The sequence below is a fragment of the Cricetulus griseus genome, chromosome 3 (assembly GCF_003668045.3).
Source record: "Cricetulus griseus strain 17A/GY chromosome 3, alternate assembly CriGri-PICRH-1.0, whole genome shotgun sequence".
Taxonomy (NCBI): Eukaryota; Metazoa; Chordata; class Mammalia; order Rodentia; family Cricetidae; genus Cricetulus; species Cricetulus griseus.
This window is the reverse complement of record NC_048596.1, coordinates 89,187,270-89,211,348: the sequence shown is the minus strand read 5'-3', so window position 1 is coordinate 89,211,348 and position 24,079 is coordinate 89,187,270. Positions and strand designations below refer to the sequence as shown.

General features: G+C 47.6%; 1 protein-coding gene across 3 annotated transcripts in view; it reads right to left on the bottom strand.

Annotated features, from left to right (window-relative positions):
* Positions 1-535: 535 nt before the first annotated feature.
* Galnt18 (polypeptide N-acetylgalactosaminyltransferase 18) overlaps positions 536-24,079 on the bottom strand; it is a 309,335-nt gene continuing 285,791 nt past the window's right edge. For all 3 annotated transcript variants that reach the window (XM_035441322.1, XM_035441323.1, XM_035441324.1), the window contains 2 exons: positions 13,975-14,139; positions 536-903 (listed from right to left, as the gene is read on the bottom strand). In XM_035441322.1, the coding sequence (XP_035297213.1) occupies positions 757-903; positions 13,975-14,139 (312 nt within the window). In that variant the 3' untranslated portion in view covers positions 536-756. The remainder of the gene's footprint in view (positions 904-13,974; positions 14,140-24,079) is intronic.

Sequence of the window (24,079 nt, the reverse complement as noted above, 5' to 3'; positions counted from 1 at the left end):
CAGTGAATGGCGCTGTGTTACAGCCATTGCATCCCAATTTAAGGAAAGAGCAAACAGGCATCAGCAACTGGACACAGCCAAGAACGTGCCACAAATGAGGGACAGTGGATAGCTTGGAGAGGTGAAGGAGGTGACTTGGTGACTTCAGGAGAGGGTGGTGTAGACTATAGTCTGTCAGCAGATGACACTCGGGACTCAGGTGACATCTTCTCGGGAGGCACTTGCCCAGAGCACAAGCTCAGATGGAGGGGGCAGGGAAGGACCTGGCCTCAGGGAGGCAGCCTGAGGACCCAGTGCCCAACTCTGAGTTGGCCCTTACACAGCCAGCTGGCACCCCAAGCCCTCAAGCTCTTCATGGCTTTAAAGTTGTCTTTATCAGTGATGTGAAGAGGAAAGAGCAATTGTGTTCAGCTACCAGACTCCAGCTCCAGAGGAGCCAGGCGTGGCTCACTCAGGGGCACCAAATGACTGCAAAACTCTTTCTTAATCAATCATATTTTATTCCCAGTTATAAATATTTTCCATTTGTCCCATATTTACAATTGAAAATAGTTCAGGATATTATACCCTCACCCACCTTTCTGCATCTCTCTATAAATGCCATGAAAATTGATAGGAAATAAAAAGCTCTTTTGTGTGGGAGGCCACCCACCTGGCTCCCCCTCTCAGACTCCAGACAACCCCACATGACAGCAGGCCATGTTGCAGCTGATGCTACACAGTAGCAAGGCAGTGGCTGATGGTGTCGTGGGAGGGTCAGGACACCAGGCTCCTTAGGACATTGGTGATAGTCCAGTGTTGTCCTGAGCACTTCTGCAGCACCAGCTGGAAACCGAACTCCATGTCACTGTTTTCTTGCAGCTCCAGGCAGCGTTTGGACTTGCGGTTCTGGATGGAGCCTCCCTGGGAGCCAGACAGAAAGAGTGTCAGAAGGCACAGAGGTAGCCAGGCAGATCCAAGGAGCCCCATGCTTTGGGAGTAGCTGGGACAATCTAGATGGCTTGGGAACCAGCATTCCCATGACCCCAGGCTCCCTCTGCTCCTGCATAGTGATCTTCTCCCAAGGATGGATGCATGCCTCAGGTTCCCCATAGGGCCCTCATTCTTGGTAGGGGCAAGGTCCTGTCTATCATTCTGGGCTGTGGCACACTGCTTTGCTCCTATAGCTAGTTCTTAGTCAGCGAGGACCCTGCTCTGAGAAGCCTCATTTTGTGAACCTCTACATAATCAACCTGCATCTGAGCATCCTCACATTGGGGACTTCTTGCTCCTAAGGTCCTTCCACAGGTGAAAGCTGTTAGTGCTGGGCTCAAGGAAACTCAAGATCTTGGATATTGTCTGTTTGGCCATTAGACTCTCAGTCCTGGGCATACATAGTTCTCCCATGCAAATGATGTTCTGGAAGGGTTTGCAGCCACAAATACTCAGTTTATGTCCAGAAGCCCCTGAAGGAAGCAGTGTTCCCCAAAGCACCTGTAAGACAGGTTAGGTGAGATCCTGAAGGGGTCGGTCCCCCAGGACCACTGGCTGTGAGCCTGGGATGTCTGAGGATCTGCCATCATCTAGGTTGTGTTCAGCTGGACCTGGAGGAGTTTAAGCAGTCTGAGTTGCTTGAATAATGATGATCCTAAGAGTAGGCACTGAGTATCTATTAGACTTGCCTAGCACAAGAACCTGCTCCTCCTGTGATCCCCTTCTTGGCAGTAACTGGGTGCTTGTGGGGAAAACTCAAGCAATTTCACATAGTCATCTAGTTCATCAGTCAGGTACCAAGTGCAGTCAATTCTCCTTCCCTCCTGCCTTGTGACTGTCCCAAACCCCTCTTCCACCATGTTTGCCTGCTTTGGAGCCCTGACATCTTTTACCTGAACAACTTCTTCAGAATCCTAATGAGCAGTGACCATGTTGACATGCATGGTCAGCCTAGAAAACACCCCAATGCAAAGGTCTTCACAGTTCAGGGCTGCTTCTCACTCAAGCCTCACCTCTGAGCCCTCCCCAGCTCTATACTCCAACTCCTTTCAGGTTTCTGTCCTATTCTCAGTGCCCAGTCCTCTTCTCTATAGTTCTGTGGCAGCCTAAACCTAGCCACTCTCCACTTTTCCAGGATTCCAGCCACCTCCTCCAGGCACCCAGCTGGTATGGTGGTCATCATCCTGCACCTTCTCCAGCTCATGCCAGGAAGTTCACTGTGTGAGGGAGAGATGGCAAGCCTCTCCAGTAGGGAGCTCACTCTGAGGTGGCCACAACCATGCCCATGGCAACTAACTGCTGATCTCTCCAGAGAGCATGAAGACACAATTCTCAGATCTACCTAGTATCTACTATAGTATGTATCATGTGGCCCTGGTGACCTAACAATTCCATGTCTAGACTGACATGAAACTGGAACATATGCAGGAAAGACATGTACTTAAAGGCTTTCTGAAACATGATATAAATTCTCCAAGCTGGGAACACTCAAACATCATCAAGAATAGACTGGACAAATAACTCACAGTCTATTTATATAACGGGATACTATATGGCAATGAAAACTAGACTAAATCTCACAAGCACAATGCTGAGCTAAAGAAGCCAGGCAAAAGAATACATATCATTCTGTTTGACAAGCTTCCCACTGGGGTAATTAAAACAGAGATCTTAAAGTCATATGGTAGTAACAGATAGGGATAAAGAGTATAAAGACAGCAAGAGGTGAAGGGGCATTCATTTCCTGACCTGGGTGTTAGCTTTGCTTTTAATCATTTAGTTGAACATGTATTTTGTATGTTTTTCTGTATGTGTGTTAATTTTCAGTTAGAAAAAAAGTGTTACATGGCTGGAGAGATGGCTTAGCAGTTAAGAGCACCGGCTAATCTTCCAGAGGGCCTGGGTCCCATTCCCAGCACCCACATGGTGTCTATAACTCCAGGCCCAAGGGATCAGATGCCCTCTTCTGGCCTCTGCAAGCCCCACACTTGCATGTGGTATACATACATAAATGCAGGCAAAACTTGTATACACAAACTAAAAAGAAACAAAGATCAAGATTCTAGCTCCCCTGGAAAATACTTTTATGGAGCAGGTAAAGGAGGAAGGGAAGGAGAAACTGGAGGTAGAGTGCAGGGTGTGACTCTGTGAGTGTCCAGCAGGGGTATGGGATTGAACACTTCCTCTATTGTATAGCTGATGGCCCAGAAGATCACACAGTCCACGTTAGAAGCATCCATGTGAATAGCACCCCTCCACTGCACTCTATGCCATGCTCAGGCCCTCTTCTGGGGAGAATTCTAACTTCCTGCCTCAGCAGCAGAGAAACAACAGAAGCAAGAGGAGGAGGGTCATTGTGTTCCCCTTGTAGCACAGGGGCAGGCTTGGAGACTAGAGGAAGGATTGCTCTTCAGAACCCCCTGTTACAGGATACTTTGAAGGCCAGCCTTCTCTGTTACTTGCAGACTATATGGCCTCTGTATTCAGCCATAGGGCCTAGGCCTTCCCACTCTTCCTAGCACCTCCAGGGAGGAAGAATATCCCTTCCACAGAAAGAGCCTTTCTCCACAGTCACCGTTCTGAATGTCCTCTTCCCATGAACTAAACTCCTGTTCAGAGCATCCACCAGGGGACACACCATTCCCTCTCAGGCTTTCACTCTGGGCCTAATCTTTTCCTCCCTTTTCCCATTTATGCCCCCACTTCCATGATTCTCCATGCTCTGCTTTCCCAGTGTCTTATGTGACAGCCTTGCATTGGTTTTTCACTCTGGCTCTTTTTGGATAAGACCCAGTTAGGTCGTGTTGCTCAGAATGAGGTCATGGCAACCTCAAACTGGACAATAGGCTTCTTGGATATGGCCCAGAATCAGCACTTTGGTGGTCACACCTTTCTCCTGCACCATACTGGGATAGCCACAGAGAACACTTCAAACTGCCCTCTCAGAACTGGTGGTCTCCCTCAAGTCACCATCCTGTCCTTCAAAGATTGGACTTTGGGGGCCCCATAAGCATCTAAAAACACTTGCTCCTAGCAAGGGCAGCTCACCACACTGCCAGTCCCAATTCCCATAGCATCCGAATAAGTATTGGGACCCTCAAACCTGAGCATATCTGTGGCCTTATGTCCAAGCTGGGCCCTACTACTGGTTCACAGTTCAAAAGTGGTCCTGTAGTCAGCCTGTCCTGGTCTCTTCACCCCCCTCACCAGACAGGCTGTTGTCTTGCTTCTGGAGGTGAGGACAGAGCAAGGCAGGAAGTCAGGACCAGTCCATGCTCTTTAAGTCCATACTCTGCCTGATTTCAGCCTGAGGCAGAGAGGGGAGGCTGCTGATCGCAGAGCTTCTCAATTATGCTTGTCAGCTGCGGGGATTGGGGTATAGGTCCCCCTCCCCCTTTTATTTGTCTTGTCAGTAGGGCTAAGGGGTGGGTGACTCTTGAGAGGATAAGCAGAAGGGCTAATGGGAGACTATTTCTCTGCAAGCTGGAAGATGCTAGCACACACAAGGGGTTGTTCAGGGTGCCTCAGCATGGGGGAGGGGTCATAGAAATGAGGCTGGACCAAGCTTCATCCATTAATGCTGGGGATTCTGGCTGCTCAGCATATCTCTGGGGCCAAAAGCAGGCTCTGCCAACAGCAAGGCTAGCTGCTTCACATCTCCCAGGCCCCTGGAACTTGGAAAACCTTGTGGAAGAGAAACAACTGCAGACCCCACCCCCTTCCTGACAGCCACTCCTTCCCTGGGCACCTTCCCAAGGCAAGAGAGTGAAGAAGGAGTAGAAGAAGGGTCTCCTTCAGAGCTGCAAGGCTAACATTTCCCAGGCCCTGCCATGCCACAACTCATGCCCTCAGCACCCCTGAGACAGGAAGTATGTGATCATGGAGGAGAAACAGCCAGTGAGGGCTTCCATAAGAGTATGGAAGAAATGGTTCAAGTCCAAGAGCAGGAATGGGGTGGGTAGAAGGGACTCCACTTGACTGACACTATCAGCTCCTTCCTGGGAGGGCTGTGTATGAGGCCAAGAGCTCTCTCCTCAGCAGAAAGAGCTTCTGAAAAAGTGAACAGTGTAAGCAGCCCCAAATGCTTCCAGGAAGCACACTTGGGGCATGGGGAGTACAACCAAGACCCTCTTTGGAGGCAGGACTAGCACCAGCCTTAGGCAATGCCGTCCTCCTCAGAACATCACCTCCAGGTCTCATAGAACAAGTGCTAGGCATTTTCCTACCACTCACCAGACTTGCAAAGGATTCTTAATTACTGCTATTCATAGCTTTCTCACACCAGGAAGCAGCCTGGTGTCCTGTCTGTGTCTTGACCTGGAGTTTCTGCACTGGAACTAACATTATTTGCCATTTTCCTGGCACCTTGCCTGATGTGTTCCCTGCCCAATTGCATGAGTTGTTTACACCACCACCCAGAGGGGGAGGCAGTAGGAGCCCTCATTATATAGCACTGGAGGCTGAGGTTCTGAGAGCCTGGGAGACCTTCCCAAGATTCCATGCAGAGCCCTGCTGAGACCCCAGAGAATCTTCCCCCTTCCCTATTATTTACTAGATAAACAGCCAACAAACCTACCATGTACCCCACCCATCACATGCCCATCTCTGAGGTAGTGGCTAGACTGAGGGAGCTGGTGGTACTCTGTACTGGGGAAGAGGAAGATGTCTCAGTGTACTAAATCAGGTTTGGTCTGTTCCCTTTGAGGGTTCTCTGAAGGGACATGATTCATGCACATGTCCTTCAAGCCACTGCCAAGTATTCAATGAGCATCTACTAAGTGCCATGCACATTTCTCAGTTTCTCCATTGTATTCATGACTGAAAAAGAGAAGGTTTTGTTCTTGTGGCAACTGTGCTCTAGGAGGGAGAGTCGGCAGCAAATTGTAGAAGGAGGAGGTAATAAGGCTATGCCCCAAATCCTGGAGCTCAGGAGGCTGCTCAGGGACACTGCAGAGCAGGGCATGATTATCAGCAGTCACCTGGAGGAAGAGATGGCTGTCCAGGGGCAGGTCCTGGAACCTAGTGAAAAGCTCTAGAAACAGTGATGGGCTTGGGGTGAGGCTCAGGAAACTCTTGGGGTGCATTTGTTCAGAGGCAGAGGAAACACTGGCCCAAGGAGTGAGGGTAGAGCCACAGGACTCTGGCTTTTTATCTGTGAGGCAGAGCTAATCTTTGCTAGGTCTGATCCACATGCTAAATAGGCTATTCTGGGTGCTGGGCTAGGCTAAATGTTTTGGGAAAGAAGGATGTTGGGACATGTGCTGGCTGACTCTCATCCTAAGCCCCAGGGTTCAGCCTGCAGCTCTGAGCTAGAGCTAGATGCTGAGATCTGAGCATTCCTCTCTCCATGGAGGGCCCTGCTTGTTGGTTTACCAGTCTGGTCATCAAAATTATTTGTGTAATACTTACAACTATGGGATCTAGAAACACACAATACTTTTAATTAAAGAATTTAAATAAGGGCAATTAAACCTGGCAGGAGAGAAGCTGCAGCTCACAAAGGGCTTAATTGGAGTGAAATCCTAATTAAATATGGAAGCAGCCATTTTAAAAAAAAGTGGAAGTTGAATGTATAGGATAAAGAATACTAACAATTCCTAGAGGCAGTCCCAGCCACTGTCTTGTTCTTCCTCCTGGCAAAGGGCTCAAGCTGAAGCAAGTAAGGAACGACTTTTTCCCAGGTTTTGGTCATATGATCTAGGGAGTGATCTGGGCTTCTGCCTATCATCTCATCTACCATTCTGGGCCACTTGAGATCTTAGCACAGAGGACTATGGATACATTGGGACACATGGAAGTCACTATCGGTGAAACCCTCAGGCACAGATCTCAGGTCATGATACAGTCGAGACTCTCTGCCTCAGTTTCCCCTAGAGTATATTAGATGGTGGCTAGGTATGGGTCAGATAGCACCAAACTAGTCCTACCCTACCTAGGAGGTACATGCTAAGGTGTCGTCCTCACTGTAGCCCTTAGGGGCAGAAATGAAGATTTCTCATTACATAACACTAGAGACTGAAGTTGAGAGCTTGGGGAGCTGGTCCAGGCTCCTGGTTAGCAAGTGGTGGGACTGGGCTTGAAGTCCAGGGGTTGTCCCATTGGAGAGAAGGGTCACCAGAGTGCCCGGGAAACCCTGGCACTACCCTGCTTTCCAATTCAGTAGGTCTGAGCCATGGCCTGAAAATGTGTCCCTTTCAGTCCCAAGTGCCATCCTAATGGCAGCACTGTTCAGGTCCAGCTCCCAAGGATCAACAGCACTTGTGACCCTCTTTTAGGAAACACCTGGCCTGTGTCCCTGGCTAAGAGCCTTTAGGATGTCTGGGCTGGCCTTCCTTGTACTTGGGGTACATCTAAGGCCAGCTGTGCACCAGATCCTAGATTCGTTGACTCCTTTGCTTACCTCAGAGCTCCTATTCCATCTTCCTTGCTAATGAACTTTCGAAGGGCAAGCAGCCCTGTGGGTCTTGGGCTTTAAGCTCAGCCAGCTGCAAAGTTTCCGGTTAAGTACTTAATGACTGGTAATCAAATACTTCAAAGCTTGGGCAGGACATTAGGCCTAGTTACAGAAACCCCAAGATTAGGTGTTTTGTAGAGTAAAGCAGTCTTTGTGTAGTATGAATATTCAATGCTTACTGTGTTCAATATGCACTTTGGTGTTTTCTTACATCAAGGGGACTCAGCTAAGCCTAAGTAAGACTCTGCCTGAGAATAGCTGGATGGGGGAACTGGCTGGAGATAGGTATTTGAAACATCAAGTAACCAAGGATAGATAGAGAGGAGTCCAAAGACACAGGTGTCTGGAGAGTTGGCCAAGGTTGCTGTGGTCCTGTCAGTTCACACATGCCTGCCTCAGCAAGGAAACCCCAGCCTCAAATTCTTTCTAACTGTTCTGGACAAAGACAGAGCTATCCTGGTGTGGATATTTACAGTGTGGGCTCTTGAGACAGCATTCTTAAGTCTGACCTCTAACATCTACTTAACTTGTTTGTGCCTTGGTTTCCTCATCTCTAAAATGGGGATAATGTTAGGAAGTGCCTCTTAGCCCCACCATGGCTTCAAAGTAGTATTTCTAAAAGGTTAGCATAGTGTCTTATACATTATATGTGCTATATAAATATTTGATACATTTAAAAATCTCATGCCGTTCTGGGAGCTGAGCAATCACATCTGCTCCTGTCCCTGATCTCTGCAGGAAGAGAAGGAAGAAGAAAATGCTGATTGCTCCAATTTTAAAAATAACTAAGAAAACAGGGTCTAAACAAAGCATTGTCAGTCCTTGAAACTGGACAGTCCCACTTGCACCCTTTCCTATGACCTGCAAATGAAAAGCTGCTTTCTCCCTGAGCCATAATGAAACACCCGATTAAAGCCTTTTCTTTTCAGCACAAAAGGTTCTCAAGGCTGGATGTGCTGACAGCACTTGGGGACAGAGCTGGGGAAAGTCAAAGGCTCCTCCTCCCTTGAGTGGAGGAATTCACAGGCAAGGTTAGAAGGGCTTCTGGGGATAGCTTTAGTTTTTCAGCAGGATATTCATCTCATATCAGGTTACCACTTTAGACCCCGGCAACTGTCCCTTGGCAGGTGAGCTGGGCTCTGTGATCTCCTAGGGCATTTCCTCACTTTTTCAGCTCTTCTCACTGACAAGTCCCTCCCGAATGCAGCAAATCCAGGGCTGGGATGTGGGGCTTCCTGAGGGTGACCCTGGACTCTCAGCCATGTTAATACTCTTTCACTAATGCTATACTGGTGTCTTAGAATGTCCTCTAAATCCTAAACTGAAGGGAACTCTCAGGAGATTGAAAGTTGTACACTTATAATTAATAGGAATTTATAATACTAGGAGATAGTCAGTTTGGGGATTTCTTTAATGGGGCAGATGGGAGTTAGAAAACTCATAGAAAGCAACTAATAGCTACCATTTCCCATGGTGAAGGAGGTTTCAGTGTGTGTGGATGGAAATGTCGGTTATTTTTGAGAGGAATTTGTTTGAGGGAGTGACTTTGGTCACCTTACTAACTGTTGTTCAAGTCCAGAGCTAGATGTTATCACGGTTTACTAATCCCATCCCACCTGTCCCTCCACCCAGCCATTATCACTAATCCATCACTGTAACCCACACAGCATTGACATGTCTCTCAAAATCCTCCCTAGCTACTGCCTTCATGGCAACCAAATCTCCCCTATATCCTGGGCATGATAGGACAGCCCCTTTCCTACCTCACTCCCCAGTCTTCAGCCTCCCCTCTTCCACTGGGGACACCCACCAGCTGCCCTGGGTATCTTCAGATCTCATCACAGATGCTGCTATGTCTTCCTTGTGTTGATGTCTGCGTCTTTGGCATGGTGGTGTTGCAGTGGTGGAGCCTACTGGGAGGTCCTTAGGTCACTGAGGGCCTTGTCCTCTGTGGAACCCTTGTGTTAGATACTGTGAAATCTCTTTAGTAATAATAAAGAGAGCCTGAGGCCTGATTTGTTGTGAGCTCCCATCTCTAGCCATGGCTATATCACCCTACAGGAGGCTGTCAATAGAGCTGAGCTGACAAGAACTATGCATTAAACCCTCCCTTCTTGTTATAGTAATGGAATTTGACCAACACTGCTTAAGAGCTTCACCAGAGCCTCCCTTTGATTTAAGGTAAAGTCTGGAGTTGGGTGTTAACAACCTCTCTTCCCACCTGGTCATCACACTCTAAGTTCCACCCCCACCCCACACAGTAGATACATTTTCTGAAAGGATGCTGGGTTTTGCTTGGCCTTGGCCTAGGCAGAGATTCTGTTTGGGGTGCTCTTTTGCCTCCCTCCATCTAGGAACTGTCTGTACAAGCTTTCAAGAGTCAGATCAAACAAGCTGCACACATGAGTCCATCCTTGAGTTCTGCACATACAGCCAGTCACCCCAGGCTCCCAGAGGCCTGCACAGCCCTCTGTTTTTGCACTCATCAGCCTGTTTTGTTGTGTGTTTACATGCCCCTGAGCTCCTTGAGGGCAGAAGCCCTGTCTGATTCACGTCTGCATCCCCCCTGCCAAACCTCTGTGCTCAATAAATGTTTGATGAACGACTGAAAGAAAGAATGTTCATCATCAGAAAATTGCTCATCAGAGCCCTGTACATCAGCGTTGCCAGGAGATGTTTTCATCAAATGTGGTTTCAGGATGTCTGTGTCTAACAGTGTCTCAAGTTCAGCCAGAAGCATTGGAAATTCAGAAGGGCTTGCAGAGGTTAGAGGGGGCACAAACTATTTGTTAAACAGAAAACCAAGGTATGAGATGGAACAGAGATATGCAAATGCCTTTTTTTGTGTAGAACCTATGAGAATCCCACTGAATTATTTTTAAATTAATTCAGTGTATCCGTGAAGTTTAGATGTGGTCCTTAGGAGAGTAAATAATGCATACTTTGAAACCAGAAAAGAGATTCAAAATGCACCCACAGAAATCTTCCATCTCAGCTTCTGCAGCAGAATATTCTAGTTGGTCAGGTCACTGCATAATTTGCAAAGATTAAAATGTGTTACAAGAAAATTAGCCCAAGTACAAGACTATGTGTGTGTGTGTACATGTGTGGCAGTCATGAGATAGCGTCTCACTGAAACTGGTGCTTACTGATTCAGCTAAGCAGGCTAGTCTCCCCAGCCCTGAGATTATAAGCCTGCACTGCCACATTCATTCGCTTGTTTGTTTATGTGGGTACTGAGTGTCAAACTCAGGTCTTTGTGCTTGTGCAGCAAGCATTTTACTGACTGAGCTATCTCCCAAGCTCAAACACGAGACTTTAATCATTTCAGAGGTTCCTGGTTTCCTTTGGCCTTGTGAGTAGTGATTCCCTCATCAATGAATAGTAGATGGATGGATTCCAGGTCTCCTGATAAAAATTGATCATTTTATATCAAGCAAATATTGCACATCTAGTCATTATTGAATAGTAAATCGGAAGTGACTGTTCTGGGTTTGCAAACTAGGAATTTAAAGATATTATTTCCAAACAGTTCCCTTTGGTAGAGGGATCAAAGATGTGGTTGCCAGAGCACCTGGAGAGTTTTAATTAGACATATGCTAAAGTGGCTGAAAACTGCCTGGCCCCCCAGAGTGCTACACATCAGGACTGTCTGCTTGGCTGGTCAATGAGTCTATTCAGGTAGGAGTCCTGTGAGGCTGCCTGGTTGAGACTACCTTCTGAAATGGAGGGAGGAAGGACCTCACTGTGAGATGGTTTTGTCTTGAGGCTAAGACAGACTGACAGACAGAGATGTCTCCAGAGTTTCTACAGGATCAAAGCCTGACATGGGAGCTGGGAGAGTCTGTGAAAAAGGAACAGTCACATTTGGGTGATGCAAGTTCCCAGGGCCCAGGACACCCTCTGGCCTGTGACTCCCGTAGGCTATGGCAAGACAGTCTAGAAGCAGCTGTCCTCATGCCTTCAGGGAGGTGAGCCACATGCTCACCCATCTCAGGAGTCAGCCACACTTATAAACACAACTAGTTCAAGGGCCAGAGTCTGAGAGCCTTGGGTCAGTCCCAGATGCTGCCTGGGCAGTGGCCTTGAGGCAGGCCAGAATCCCCAGGGCCCTCAAGGTCATGGTAGAGAGGAACTTGAGAAATCAAATTTTCCAATTTCATTTCAGCCTCCTGCTAACTCTTCATCCTGTCTCTTCCTTTCTTGAAACTTCTAACCCATCTCCCCAAACTCCACCAGAGGGGGCTTTGAAAGCCTAGACCTAAATGTACCCAGGGGCTGTACAGCCTCCCAGTCTCTGGTATCCTCCATGATGAGGCCCAGTGTTTCTTCCATCCTCTGCTCTGGCAACTCCCAACTATGCACCCCCCAGGATCAGGTCACACCCATCTGAACACTGTGACTCGGTGTAGGTTTGATGGCTCACCTCTGACTCATGCTATTCCCTCTGTCAAGTGGAACACTTGCAAAGTTCCAGTACCCTGTCTTCCGAAAAGCCACTGAAGGGACCAGCTCCCCATTTCAGCAGCCATGACAGTAACACGTGATTGCCATGACCTTGTCCTAGTCACTAGAAAGTCAGATGCCTGCTTCGTGGCAAGGAACCAATCAGAAGTTAGCTGGTGGTGCTATGCTTTATGGCTCTGGGTGTGCTTTACAGACAAGTACACAGCAATGACACACAGGCCCACCCTGGGAGGGCCTATGGGCCATAACAACCAATTGGCCAATCAACACAGGGCAAGCCCTCCAAGCCTGGAGGCACACCAATCCTGAGCCTGTGCATACCCCTAGACACTCCCCTTATACTGCCCTACAAGATCTCTATGCAGCCCGTTTGAGCTGTCTTTTGTAGCCATCCCATGGTGGATGGATGAAAGACCCGAGCTAACATGGGGTTAGCTCGTTAAACAACAATAAAGCCTCGTGCAGTTTGCATAAAGCTTTCGAATCTGCCTGGTGATTGGGGTGACCGCGGTCCTGGGCTGAGATCCTGGAAGCCTGAGCTTTCCAGAGGTTTAACACCACCATCCCCAGTTCCCCTAACTTCCTGAACCCCTCTGAGCTGAACCTTGGGGGCCTGGAGACCTAGCTGAATGCAGTAGGGACTAGTTTCCATAGACTGTGGTATAACTGCCAAAGGCCCTGAATCTGTTTTCATCCTAGCAAAGTCAGCCCCACCCACTTCCCTGGCGGTGCGGGGGAGGGGGTATATCCCCTGCTTCTTGTCCCTCAGCCTAGAAGCTTGCTTTGCTCCTGGCATGAGACAAGAAACCCCAGCCATATTTTCCACACACACTAAGACCTCAAATGTCTTCCCCAGTCACACCACTGAGCCTCTTCTGCCTGTGAACCTGAGGGAGGGAAGCTCCATTCTGTGTGTCTCTGCGGCAGACTTTTAGCAGGGACAAGTGTCTTGCCAGGTACAGTGTTGATCAGCAACAGGGCATGACTGGGGAACCTAGGGCTTCAACAGGAGATGAAGTAGGAAGAAACAAGAGTCCAATGTCACACCCGAGTCCCAACCCTGATCTTCAAGGGGGGGGTACTTCCCATATAATGCCATGATTAGAACTATAAAAGGGAATTTGTGGTGTTTTATGAGTAGTCATAGGCAAGGTGTGTTATTCCTACTGGAAGTGATGTATGACAATGGTTGGTAAGGCACCATGGTGGGAATTAACATAGTCTCCTGTCCCTTGTTCTTTTCATCGAACCCTACATCTTTGCAGGCCCAATTCCACCACTAGAGCTGTCAAAGCACCCTCTACCTGCTTGTGTTGAACCCCCTTGGTTCTCTATAAATCACCTTCCCATCTGCTTTTCTGGCTCAGGCTCTCATTCCCAGTCTCTAACTAGCACCTAAGTCTATGACCTTGATTTGAACTTGCTTAGTATTGACCTCCACCACTCACTTAAGACAAGGATGGCTCTCTCAAAGACCTCTAGTTTCTGTGCCCAGGCCACAGGCCAAAGATGCCTTGTGTCCACAGAATATGATACCCACCCACCTACCCACCCACCCTTTACCAGAATCTTCCACCCCCAAGCAGGGGATAGTAATTAGATCAAAGTTCCTTGTCTTGCCCTGCCAGCATCCTTCCTCATGGCAGAAGCAACTGGCTGGGAGGTCTGAGTGATATCATTGGCTTTTGCTACTTAGTCTCCTGAGTGTTGACAGTCCCTCCTGCCCTCCTCTGATTCTTGTGTTCAGGTGCCCAGGCACTCTGGAGTTCCAGGAGCATGTGGTGCTCCTTCATGTCCTATAAGTAAGAATCAGCCACCTTACCGCCTAGAAGGCCAGTGTCCCCAACCTCAGGCAGAAGCTGACCCTAACAGCAGACTCCCTCTGGTGGGAAGCTCTCGGGGATTCTACTTCATAATGAGAGACATAGCGGCCAAGCAAAGGTAAAAAGTTAAATACAGGCCTCCAAATTGATAGAGACCAGAGAAAGGAAAGCTCCATGGTCACTCATGTAGGGACTGCTCTTCACAAGTGGTTGAGACAGTGCCCCAAGGAGGAGCCCCACCCCTACAGTGACCACTACCTGAGAGAACTGCCAGTGCAGCTTCATCCTCTTGGCCTTGGCATAGCTGCACTCGATGAGCCGTGGCCGGCTGTTGACGTCCACCAGACATCGGTTGTCGTCGTCATCAACAGTGGGGCTCAGGACACCCACGTGGATCTGCTGGCTGCTTGTGTAGTACACATTCTGGAGTGAAGAGGAGGAGGAACAGGTCAAATAACAGTGGCCAGAGAGAGGGAGGTTAGGTGGCCATTGTCACCAGACAACTGGCAGACAGTCCTTGGTAAGGGAAGACCCCAGTTTTTATATCCAGTGACCTTCAGATGTGCAACTAGGGCAGTGGACAGCAGGAAACCCTTTCAGTTTGTGACCCTGGAGAGCATTTGGTTCACATGTAGTACGGAGACAAAACTTTCAAGAAATGAAACTTGCCCTCACTGCACGGCACACCCTGATATTTTCCATTCTATTCTTGCATTGAAAAACATTGGCCATAACCTTTTAAATTGATTTTACCACCCACAGCTTTGAAAGTACCTCTTGAATCCATTATGTGCAGACTTGCTGACTTCCTTCATAAATATTTTGTGCTAGATACTGCACTTGGCCAGGAGACACAGAGCACAAAGGCCCAGGCCCTGCCTTTGGGGAACATTTAGGGTTGGGGGCTGGGAGGTGAAAGACAGAATTTCCATATCTACTAAGACTGTATACAGCAGGGGATAGCAAGCATCATCCTAAAGGGACAAGTACTGTTGGCCTGGAGGGTATTCTGGGAAACCCCAGTCTACACTCCTATTTAATGAGGACTTACAGCTATAGCTTACTAAAAGTGAAGGGATGCAGAGAATACCAGCAAAGGAGAAGGGTGAGGGAACAAAGCCCCAGAGCCCAACCTCAGCAACTAAGAGTTTTATCTCAGCAAAGCCACACATGACTCCTGTTTTGTGCTGTTTCTAGCCATGAGCATGTCAAAATGTGTGATGTACCATCTACCAGGGAAGTGCACCAGAGCCTTGGCACCCAGATTTTTACTAGGGCAGCCTTGGCCTGAGATGTGAAAAGAAAATGCCTCTTTTTCCCAACCCATTCTGGTCTTCCATAAAGTCATTAGCAAAATGACTATTAGCAAAAATCCAACTAGAAGACAGAGAACATGGGAGCCCACTGAAGTGTGCCGTGGGGCAGCCTCTAAGGGAAGAAGGGGATGGAGACAAAGAGACAAGTATTATGGCCAAAATCAATCCTCTAATATCATCTTACAGTTTATTGGGTTAGTCAATCCAGGACTGAAGACATCAAAACCATCAGCCTTACTGATTGCTCTTATTACAGAGGTGAAGGATTATAATAACCAGAGTTCTAAGCAGAGGCAAAAGGTACAATGCCCAGCTCAACATGGAGATGTAACCAGAATGCAAGAGACAAGGATGTCTTGTCAGATGACCATGGTTGAGATCTGAGTTTCTATTGCAAGGCCAAGGATGTCCAAGTCTGTGGCCTGGGTGTCTAGGCTGCACCAAGGAAAGCTGAGGATCTTTTGAGAATTCTAGTTCATTTGGAAGAATTTGATAGTGGGAGGGCTTAGGATCTTCAGTGGTTCTACAGCTAAGCATGACATTTATCTGTAAATCCAAATAAGAAATAAGTCTCCAACTTCAGTTCTGGGATATAGAGGTGAGAAAGCTGTAGTTCTTGTGTGGCTGAAGCCTAGAGATTGGGTGGGACAGGCAATCTTCTCTGTCTGTCAATGGGATGGGATTTAGAATTACTGGAGGGATGGGGTGGCATGGGGACACTTCCTGATGTGTCTGTGAGGGGCTTCCCAGAAAGACTTAACTGAGAAGGAAGACTTACTCTGGAGACCCAGGCTGGGAAAAAAGGAAACAACGAGTTGAGCATCAGCTTCACCTCTTTGCTTCCTGACTGTGGGCTTCATGTTCCCTGGCCATGCCTTCCAAACCATGGCAGGCCATAGCCTCAAATCGTGAGCCAAGATTAACTTTCATTCTTGGAGTTAGTTGTTTCTTGCCAGCTTCTTGTCACAGCAACAAAAGAGTAATGAAGAAGCCAGCCACACACCAGGAAGCAGCATCACCAAGTCCACTGACACAAAATGTGAACTACTCCCCTACCCCACCCTCTCTCCTATCTAGCTTACTCCAGCTCTTGCACTTTGAATGAGAAATGAAAAGTCATCAGCTCCTGAGGCCTTTCCTGAATATGCAAAAGTGCATGGCCTCAGCCACCAAGTTGCAGAGAGGGATAGTCAGGGACCAGGTCCTTCCCTCCCTTCCTGACTTCTATCATCAGAGTCTGCCTCTTGTCTCCAGGGTGGGGTCTGCAGACACAAGTGGCCACCCAGGTAATAGCTGGAATCAGTTTTATCCACTTAGCTGTTCTGAAGTGCCTGGGGAGATGCTTTGAGAGGTATTTGTGCACTTACAGGCTGCTGCAGCTGTCACCAGAGCTGTTTATTGCTCTGGAGGCTCAGAAGATCATGATAGTGACAGACAATTGTTGGTTATTTAAAAAGCCAACAACAAAGTGTATCTTGATGAGTGGATCCAGGAAGCATGAGGATCACAGAGTCAGATTTGGCAAGGAAGACACCCTCCAGTCCTCCCTGGGACATCTCAAAAGCCCAGTCAGTAAGTAGCACAGTGAATCAGTAAATGGCCTGAACACATAAAATAGGGGGATGGCTTTGTGCAAGATGCCCCTTGCTGGATGCCAACAGGTCCAGTAGCATGGGCATGCTTTCAGAGCAATGAGGAACTTTGAGGGTGGGAGCAAGAAGTGATGTAGAGCTGTGGTCTCCAATGCTGGCTAGGGGGTAGTTTTGCTTATTAGAGGTCATTTAGGGTTCCTGGACATATTTTTAGTTGTGACTTGGAGGAGAGGTTCCTGGTACCCAGGAGTAGAGTGCACAGCACCTCTCAATAAAGTTAAACTGACAGGCCCCAAATATCAGAAGTATCATTGTCATGAGTCCCTGGTGGGCCATGGTTTAGACTGCTAATAGTCAAGCTGAATTATCAGTAGTTGTACTATACCGGAGCAGAAGGGACTCACACATACTCTCTCATTTAATTCTGATGGTATTGTGAGGTCAGGGACAGGGTTTAAGTGCTCTATCTCCAAAGTGCTAACAACAAAGTGTTTCTGATTTCAGGTCCTCAAAAGGATTTTTACAATATATGCATATATTGTAAAGAAATAAAGAATTATTTTGGAGATGGGACCCAAGTCTCAACACAAAGTTTATGACTCATGTATACCCTATGTACATAGTCTAAACACACTTTTATACATAGCCACCTCTCACAGGAGGTCTGGTTTGGGACTGTGTGAGTACTCAAAAAGCTTCAGATCATGGAACATTTCAGATTTTGAATTTCTACCCATATTACCATTATCTTCCATTTTGCAGATGAAGAACTGAGGTAAATTAAGTTCTCTGAGAAGAATTAAATGATGTGTCCAAAGTCACACATCAGTGACTAGCAGCCAAGATTTAAACTGTAATATGACTCCTGAGCCAGACCCAGGACAGGTCACATCCCTCACCTAGTTCCCTGCTTCCCTTCAGTAAGTGGGTTGGAATGTACCAGGGAGTGCCAGGAGACTGGCTTCCATATGGTCCCTTGGACCTGCCACGAGGTCTGGACTAAGCACTGGAGGATGGAAGGGTCCTCTTACTAAAGACCAATAGAACACAGGATGCTGAGACAGCAACATACTGCCAGTAACTGTCAGAGGCAGAGGCAGGCAGTTATCCTGTCTGGATGTTTTACAAACCCCCCACTGGTGTCCAAACGATACACTGGCCACTCAGCTCCTCTCCAGCTGTAATGATGGATTTCATCCCTTCTTCACTCAGCCCTGCATAGCTCAGCAGAGCTGCACACCTGACTGGCATTTTATTCTGATGCTTATTGGAGAAAGAAAAATCACCTACAACTCTAAGAACAAACATCCGCATTGTAGGTCTCATACAAGTAGTGATATCACCTTCTCCAGGCCAGGGCCTGGAGTAATGATGAATGGTTGAGCTGAAGACAGCTGTGGAGCCTATGGAGCCCTGCTTGCACATTACTATCCTCAGGGCAGGAGGGTCAAGGTTGGGCAAAGAACCCGCAGAGCAGGAGGATGACTTTGCTTGAGTCCTTCACCTCTGACAAGGCCATTCCCTGCAGGATGCAGGTGGACCCCGATACCAGAGTTCCTATCCTGAAGGTATGCAGATGAGCCACAGGGTCACCCTTCACAGGACTCTCCAGAATAGAGGAGGGGCATGGGAAAGGAGAGGGGAGAAGACAGGAACCCTCTTTTTGTGTGTGCCTGTTAGGGCTTCTTCACATACACGGATACCATTCACCTGTGAGGAAAGGGAAACTAACGCTACATGCAGTTTTGAAAAATAATTCACTATTACAAATAGTGTTGCTATGAACATCGTTGAACAGATATCCTTGTTGTATGAATGTGCTTCTTTTGGGTATATGCCTAAGAGTGGAATTGCTGGATCTTGTAGTAGACTGATTCCCATTTTCCTGAGGAGTCGCCACACTGATTTCCAAAGTGGCTGTACAAGTTGACACTCCCACCAGCAGTAGAGAAGTGTTCCCCTTTCTCCACATCCTCTCCAGCATGAACTGTCATTGGTGTTTTTTATTTTGGCCATTCTGACAGGAGTAAGATAGTATCTCAGAGTTGTTTTGATTTTCATTTCCCTGATGGCTAAGAATGTTAAACACTTTCTTATGTGTCTTTCAGCCATTTTAGATTCCTCTATTGAGAATTGTCTATTTAGTTCTGTATCCCACTTTTTAATTTCATTGTTTGGTGTTTTGGAGACTAGCTTCTTGAGTTCTTTGTATATTTTGGAGATCATCCCTCTGTCAGATGTGGGGTTGGTGAATATCTTTTCCCAGTCTGTGGGCTGCCTTTTGTCTTGCTGACTGTGTCCTTTGCCTTACAGAAGCTTTTCAGTTTCAGGAGGTCCCATTTATCAATTGTTGACCTCAGTGTCTGTGCTACTGGTGTAATGTTCAGGAAGCAGTCTCCTGTACCAATTAATTCAAGGGTATTTCCCACTTTGTCTTCTAATAGGTTCAGTGTGGCTGGATTTATGTTGAGATCTTTGATCCATTTAGACTTAAGTTTTGTGCATGGCAATAGACATGGATCTATCTGCAGTCTTCTACATGTCTGCATCCAGTTATTCCAGCACCATTTGTTGAAGATGTTCTCTTTGTTCCATCATATAAATTTGGATTGTTTGTCAAAAATCAGGTGTTTGTGGGGGTGTGGGTTAATATCAGGGTTTTCAATTCTATTCCATTGGTCTACCTGTCTATTTTTGTGCCAATACCAAGCTGTTTACAGGACTATAGCTCTGTAATAGAGCTTGAAGTCCTAGATGCCCCTCAACTGAGGAATGGATAGAGAAAATGTGGTACATTTACACACTGGAATACTACTCAGCAGAAGAAAAAACAATGGAATCTTGAAATTTGCAGGAAAATGGATGAAACTAGAAGAAACCATTCTGAGCGAGGTAACCCAATCACAAAAAGACAAACATGGTATGTACTCATTCATATGTGGATTTTAGACATAGAGTAATGGATTACCAGCCTACAATCCACACTGCCAGAGATGCTAGTAAACAAGGAGGACCCTAAGAGAGACATACATGGTCCCCTGGAGAAGGGGAAAGGGTCAAGATCCCCTGAGCAAATTGGGAGCATGGGAAGAGGGTGGAGGAAGCTAGGAGAATGAGAAGGGGAGGAGAGATGCAGAGGACATGAGGGAGCAGAAAGGTTGAGTCAGGGGAAGAATGGAAGATAACAAGAATGGAGATACCATAATAGAGGGAGACATTTTAGGTTTACAGAGAAATCAGACACTAGGAAAATGTCTGGAGATCTACAAAGATGACACCAGCTAACAATCTAAGAAACAGAGTAGAGGCTACCTTAAATGCCCTCCCCTGATAATGAGATTGATGACTGACTTGTATGCCACCTGATAGCCCTCATCCAACAGCTGGTGGAAGTAGAAGCAGACACCCACAATTAATCACTGAACTGAACTGGAATCCAGTTGCAGAGAAGGATGAGTGAAGAGCAGAGGTGTCCAGACCGGGCTGGTGAAACCCACAGAAACAGCTGACCTGAATATTGGGGAACTCTTACTCCCCAGACTGATTGCTGGGATACCAGCATGGGGCTGATCCAGACCCCAGGAACATGGGTTTCTGTGAGGAAACCTCGGAAATCTACAGGACCTCCTGTAGTTGTTCAGTACTTATCCCTAGCATAGGTGTGGACTTTGGGAGCCCATTCCACATAGATGGATACTCCCTGAGCCAAGACACACGGGGGGTGGGCCTAGGCCCTATCCGGACCAAGGATATGATAGACTGATGACCCTCTATGGAAGGCCTCACCATCTAGGGGGAGCAGAAAGGATATGTGATAGGCAGGGTTTTAGTTGGGGAGTGGGGTGGTAGGGGAGAATGGGAAGGAGTGGGAACTGGGATTGACATGTAAAACAATCTTGTTTCTAACTCAAATAAAAAATTTGCAAAAGAAAAGAAAAGAAAAGAAAAACAATTCACCAAGATCCCAGTAGGCCTATTCTGTTTCACTGCCTGGAGGATGTCCCCAGCTAGGCTGAATTCTTGACAGTTCAGGGCCTGTATCTCCCTTCTGAGGCAGCAGCCCAGGGTTGGATCTTAGGCTCCACCTCCATCCAGCCCATCTCCCAGTGAGGATGGTGCTAGCAGAACAGAACATGGCTCCCCAGGGCACTCCCAATGCTTCCCTGCAATGCCACCAACAGCACAGCATAGCCAGGACTACTTCTACCAACTATTCTCCCTGAGCCCTGGGCATCAGAAAGGTGCCTGAGGTCATGGCCTGTTTCCTTCCCGTAAACCTGTCTTGCAGATTTTTTTCTTTCTTATAATTCAGTGTCGTAGGATATTTTGTTGGAACAAAAATTTACAAAGAGCTTTTTTAAAAAAAGGAATGACAGCTGTGCCTGGTGTGAAGGTGACCGCCTGTGGTCCCAGCACTCAGGAGGCAGTGGCAGATAGACCTTTGTGAGTTCAGGGCTAGTTAGAGCTACATAGAGAGACCCTGTAGGAGGCATCTCAGCGGACACTATGGCTCAGCAAACTTTCCTTTACCTGCCAACTAGAGTTTGCAAATACCGGCTAAAAAGATTTCCCCTCCATTTCCAGCCTCCACCACCCTTTGCCTCCTTGGACATGGCCAATCTGCAGATCTTTCTGTCCTCTCACCATCATCCCGTTTCTGCACTTCATGTCGTAGCCTCTATGGAAGTTCTAGAACCTTCCACACACATCAGGAATCCGTGGTGAAGCTTCTTAGTGATGTGTATTAGTCACTCTGCTGCTGCTGTGATAAGACACTCTGATCAAACAGCAAGCAGGGTGAGAAATGGTTAATTTAATCTTATCGTTCCAGAGGGACAAAGCCCATAATGGCAGGGAAGGCATGAAACTGGAAGCTGGCTGGTCACATTTTCATCCTCACACAGGAAGCAGCGGGAGGGAACTAGGAGTGCCCCTAGTGATGTACTTCCTCCAGCAAGGCTCCACCTCTAAAAGGTCCCCTAACTCCCTCACACAGTGCCACCAACCAACGGGGGACCAAATGTTCCAATGCATGAGCTTATGGGGAACACTTCTCATTCAGCCCACCATGAGATCTACTTTTCTGGGCACGGTTCAAGTACTGGACCTCTTCCTATCATTGGGCCACAGGCATTGGAGCCTTTGTTCCCCTCCATTAGTTGCCAAGGCAACACTGTTGCTCTATGGATTCTAGGCCCTTAAAGTATGAGGCATCTCAGACACATGTAGCCTCTGGCATGGAGGGACAGTAGTGGCATTTGGTTGACACCTTCCTGAGACTGGAGAGAGGGGTAGAATGGGAAAGGGGAGAACCATGGTGAAACATTCTCCACAGTATGCTCTAGAATCAAGAGAAAACAACTGTGTTTGACAGGTCCTGGCATACCAGAGATTAGGATGTCCCAGCCTCCTTAGGCTCATTTCTTTGGACACCAGGAAGGAATATTCTGAAGACTGCTGAAGCCTGACCCAGGATTGAGGAGCCAGCTCTGTGTGAGGTGTGGCATATACCAGGGAGCCTCATAGGATAGCAAGAGTTAAAATGAGGTAACCAAAGCCAAACAGTGGGCTGACCATCTAAGAAGACATATGTGTAGTATATGAGGCCAGAGGGTCCTTAAGATCCCAGTGCCATCAAACTTAGGGTCTCCACCCTTGCTCTACATCTCAGTCACCTGAAAAGCTTAGTTAAAACCTATAAACTACTGATTTGGGAATGGGGCTAGGCATGGGGATTGTCATGGTTTGATTGTAAAACATTCCCCATAGGCTCAAGTGTTTGAACAGTTGGTCCCTAGCTGGTGGAAGCGGCTTCAGAGGGTCTGGGAACCTTCAAAAGGTGGGGACTTGTTAGAGGAAGTGGGTCACTGGGGGCAGGCCTTGAAAAGTCCACCCTCACTTCTTGTCTGCTTCCTGTTTCCTGTTCCACCAAGTTATCAGGGGTGTAAGGGGTAGAGAGTCCAGGCTACACACCCCTGTCAGCACGGATGCACCTGCCACCATGCCTTCCTCTCCAGATGAATTATGTTTCCACAACCTGTGAGCCAAAACAAACACCTCCGTGCTTAAGTCACTTCATAGTTAGTGCATAGCAGGTCATCGCAAAAGGAAAAGTTACTAACACAGGGACTTATTCCAGAACATTCTGTGTGCAGTTGAGATAAACTAGCTGCATTTAAGGAGACCCTGGGAAGTGTAGACACAAAATTAGGAGTGGTATGTTGAAGATTAAAATACTGAAATCCCTAAGTGTTGCCAACAGAGTCACAGAGTAAGGACAAGGCACTGACAGAGATCAGGGTCTCTATGAGGGCATGCGACAGCACAGTGAGGAAGCCACTCTCTCCATGTCTGTGCCACCCTCCCCACGTCTGACTGACCTGTAGGTGAGTCAGTCAAGCCATAGGCGAGAAGATAGAAATGACAGGGGTGGGGTAGGAGGGAGGATGTGGAAGCTTGCTTTACTCGGTCTCAATTTATAGAGTGGCGCTGTGACATCCAGAAAATGTATTAGAAATGGGCTTTTTGTCCTATTTACCCAAGGATGAGCCACAGGCCTCTGCAGACAGGTGGGCTGATTTAAAAGTTTGGTTATTGGTCATTAATCCCTTGACACAGAGGTTCATTACAGTGCTCAGGGTCACAGTACACTGCCAATAAATCAGGAGTTGGGGGTTAGTCACTTCTAAAACACCCTTATAACCACCAACCTCAGCACCAAGTCCTTGCAGCTCCCGGTGCTGCCTCTCTAAGTAGAAGCCATGTGTAAGGCAAGGCTTCTAACCCAGCGCCTCTCCTGGGAACTCATTTCTCCTGTGAATGGATGACTTTAGCCCATGAGCCTCATGGGGAGAGGCTTGTAATGGGGGATGATCTCAATCAACTCGGTAACCCTCTTCTAAAATGTCAGGCCCCAAAGCACAAAGGAGCTAGACAGTCTCCTTCCTTGAACAGCTAGCTACAGAAGAAGCCGTGGAAATGTACAAGAGGGGACCTGATGAGGGTCCCTTAGGCATGGGAGAGAGGCCTATGTAGCAAGATGTCTAAAATACCACCCTGGCCAGGCTTGTAGCAGGGGACTGGTTAGAGTGTTGTGATGGCCCAGGTCTGAGGGGATGAACTCCACCCAAGGAGGCCAATGAATGACGAAGTTTGAGTATAGGCTAGAGTGGGGGTAATTTGCCCAGATCAAAGCCATAGAAGTGTGTAGCACACTTGTATGTGGGGAGATAAGGAGAGTCATCATGAAGACTGCAGACAGCACACTGGTAATCGAGAGCTGTGGCTTCACACTGTTCCCTGTTAACACATCTCAACACTTTCTACAGTCTTTTAGTAAAGATACCCCTGGGGCCTAATGCTGGGCTACAGGCAACTCTGGAAGCACCTGCAGGTCTGTCTAGACTCTGGACAATCAAAGTTGCATGCGTGCAGATCAGCGGGGGTGGGGGTGGG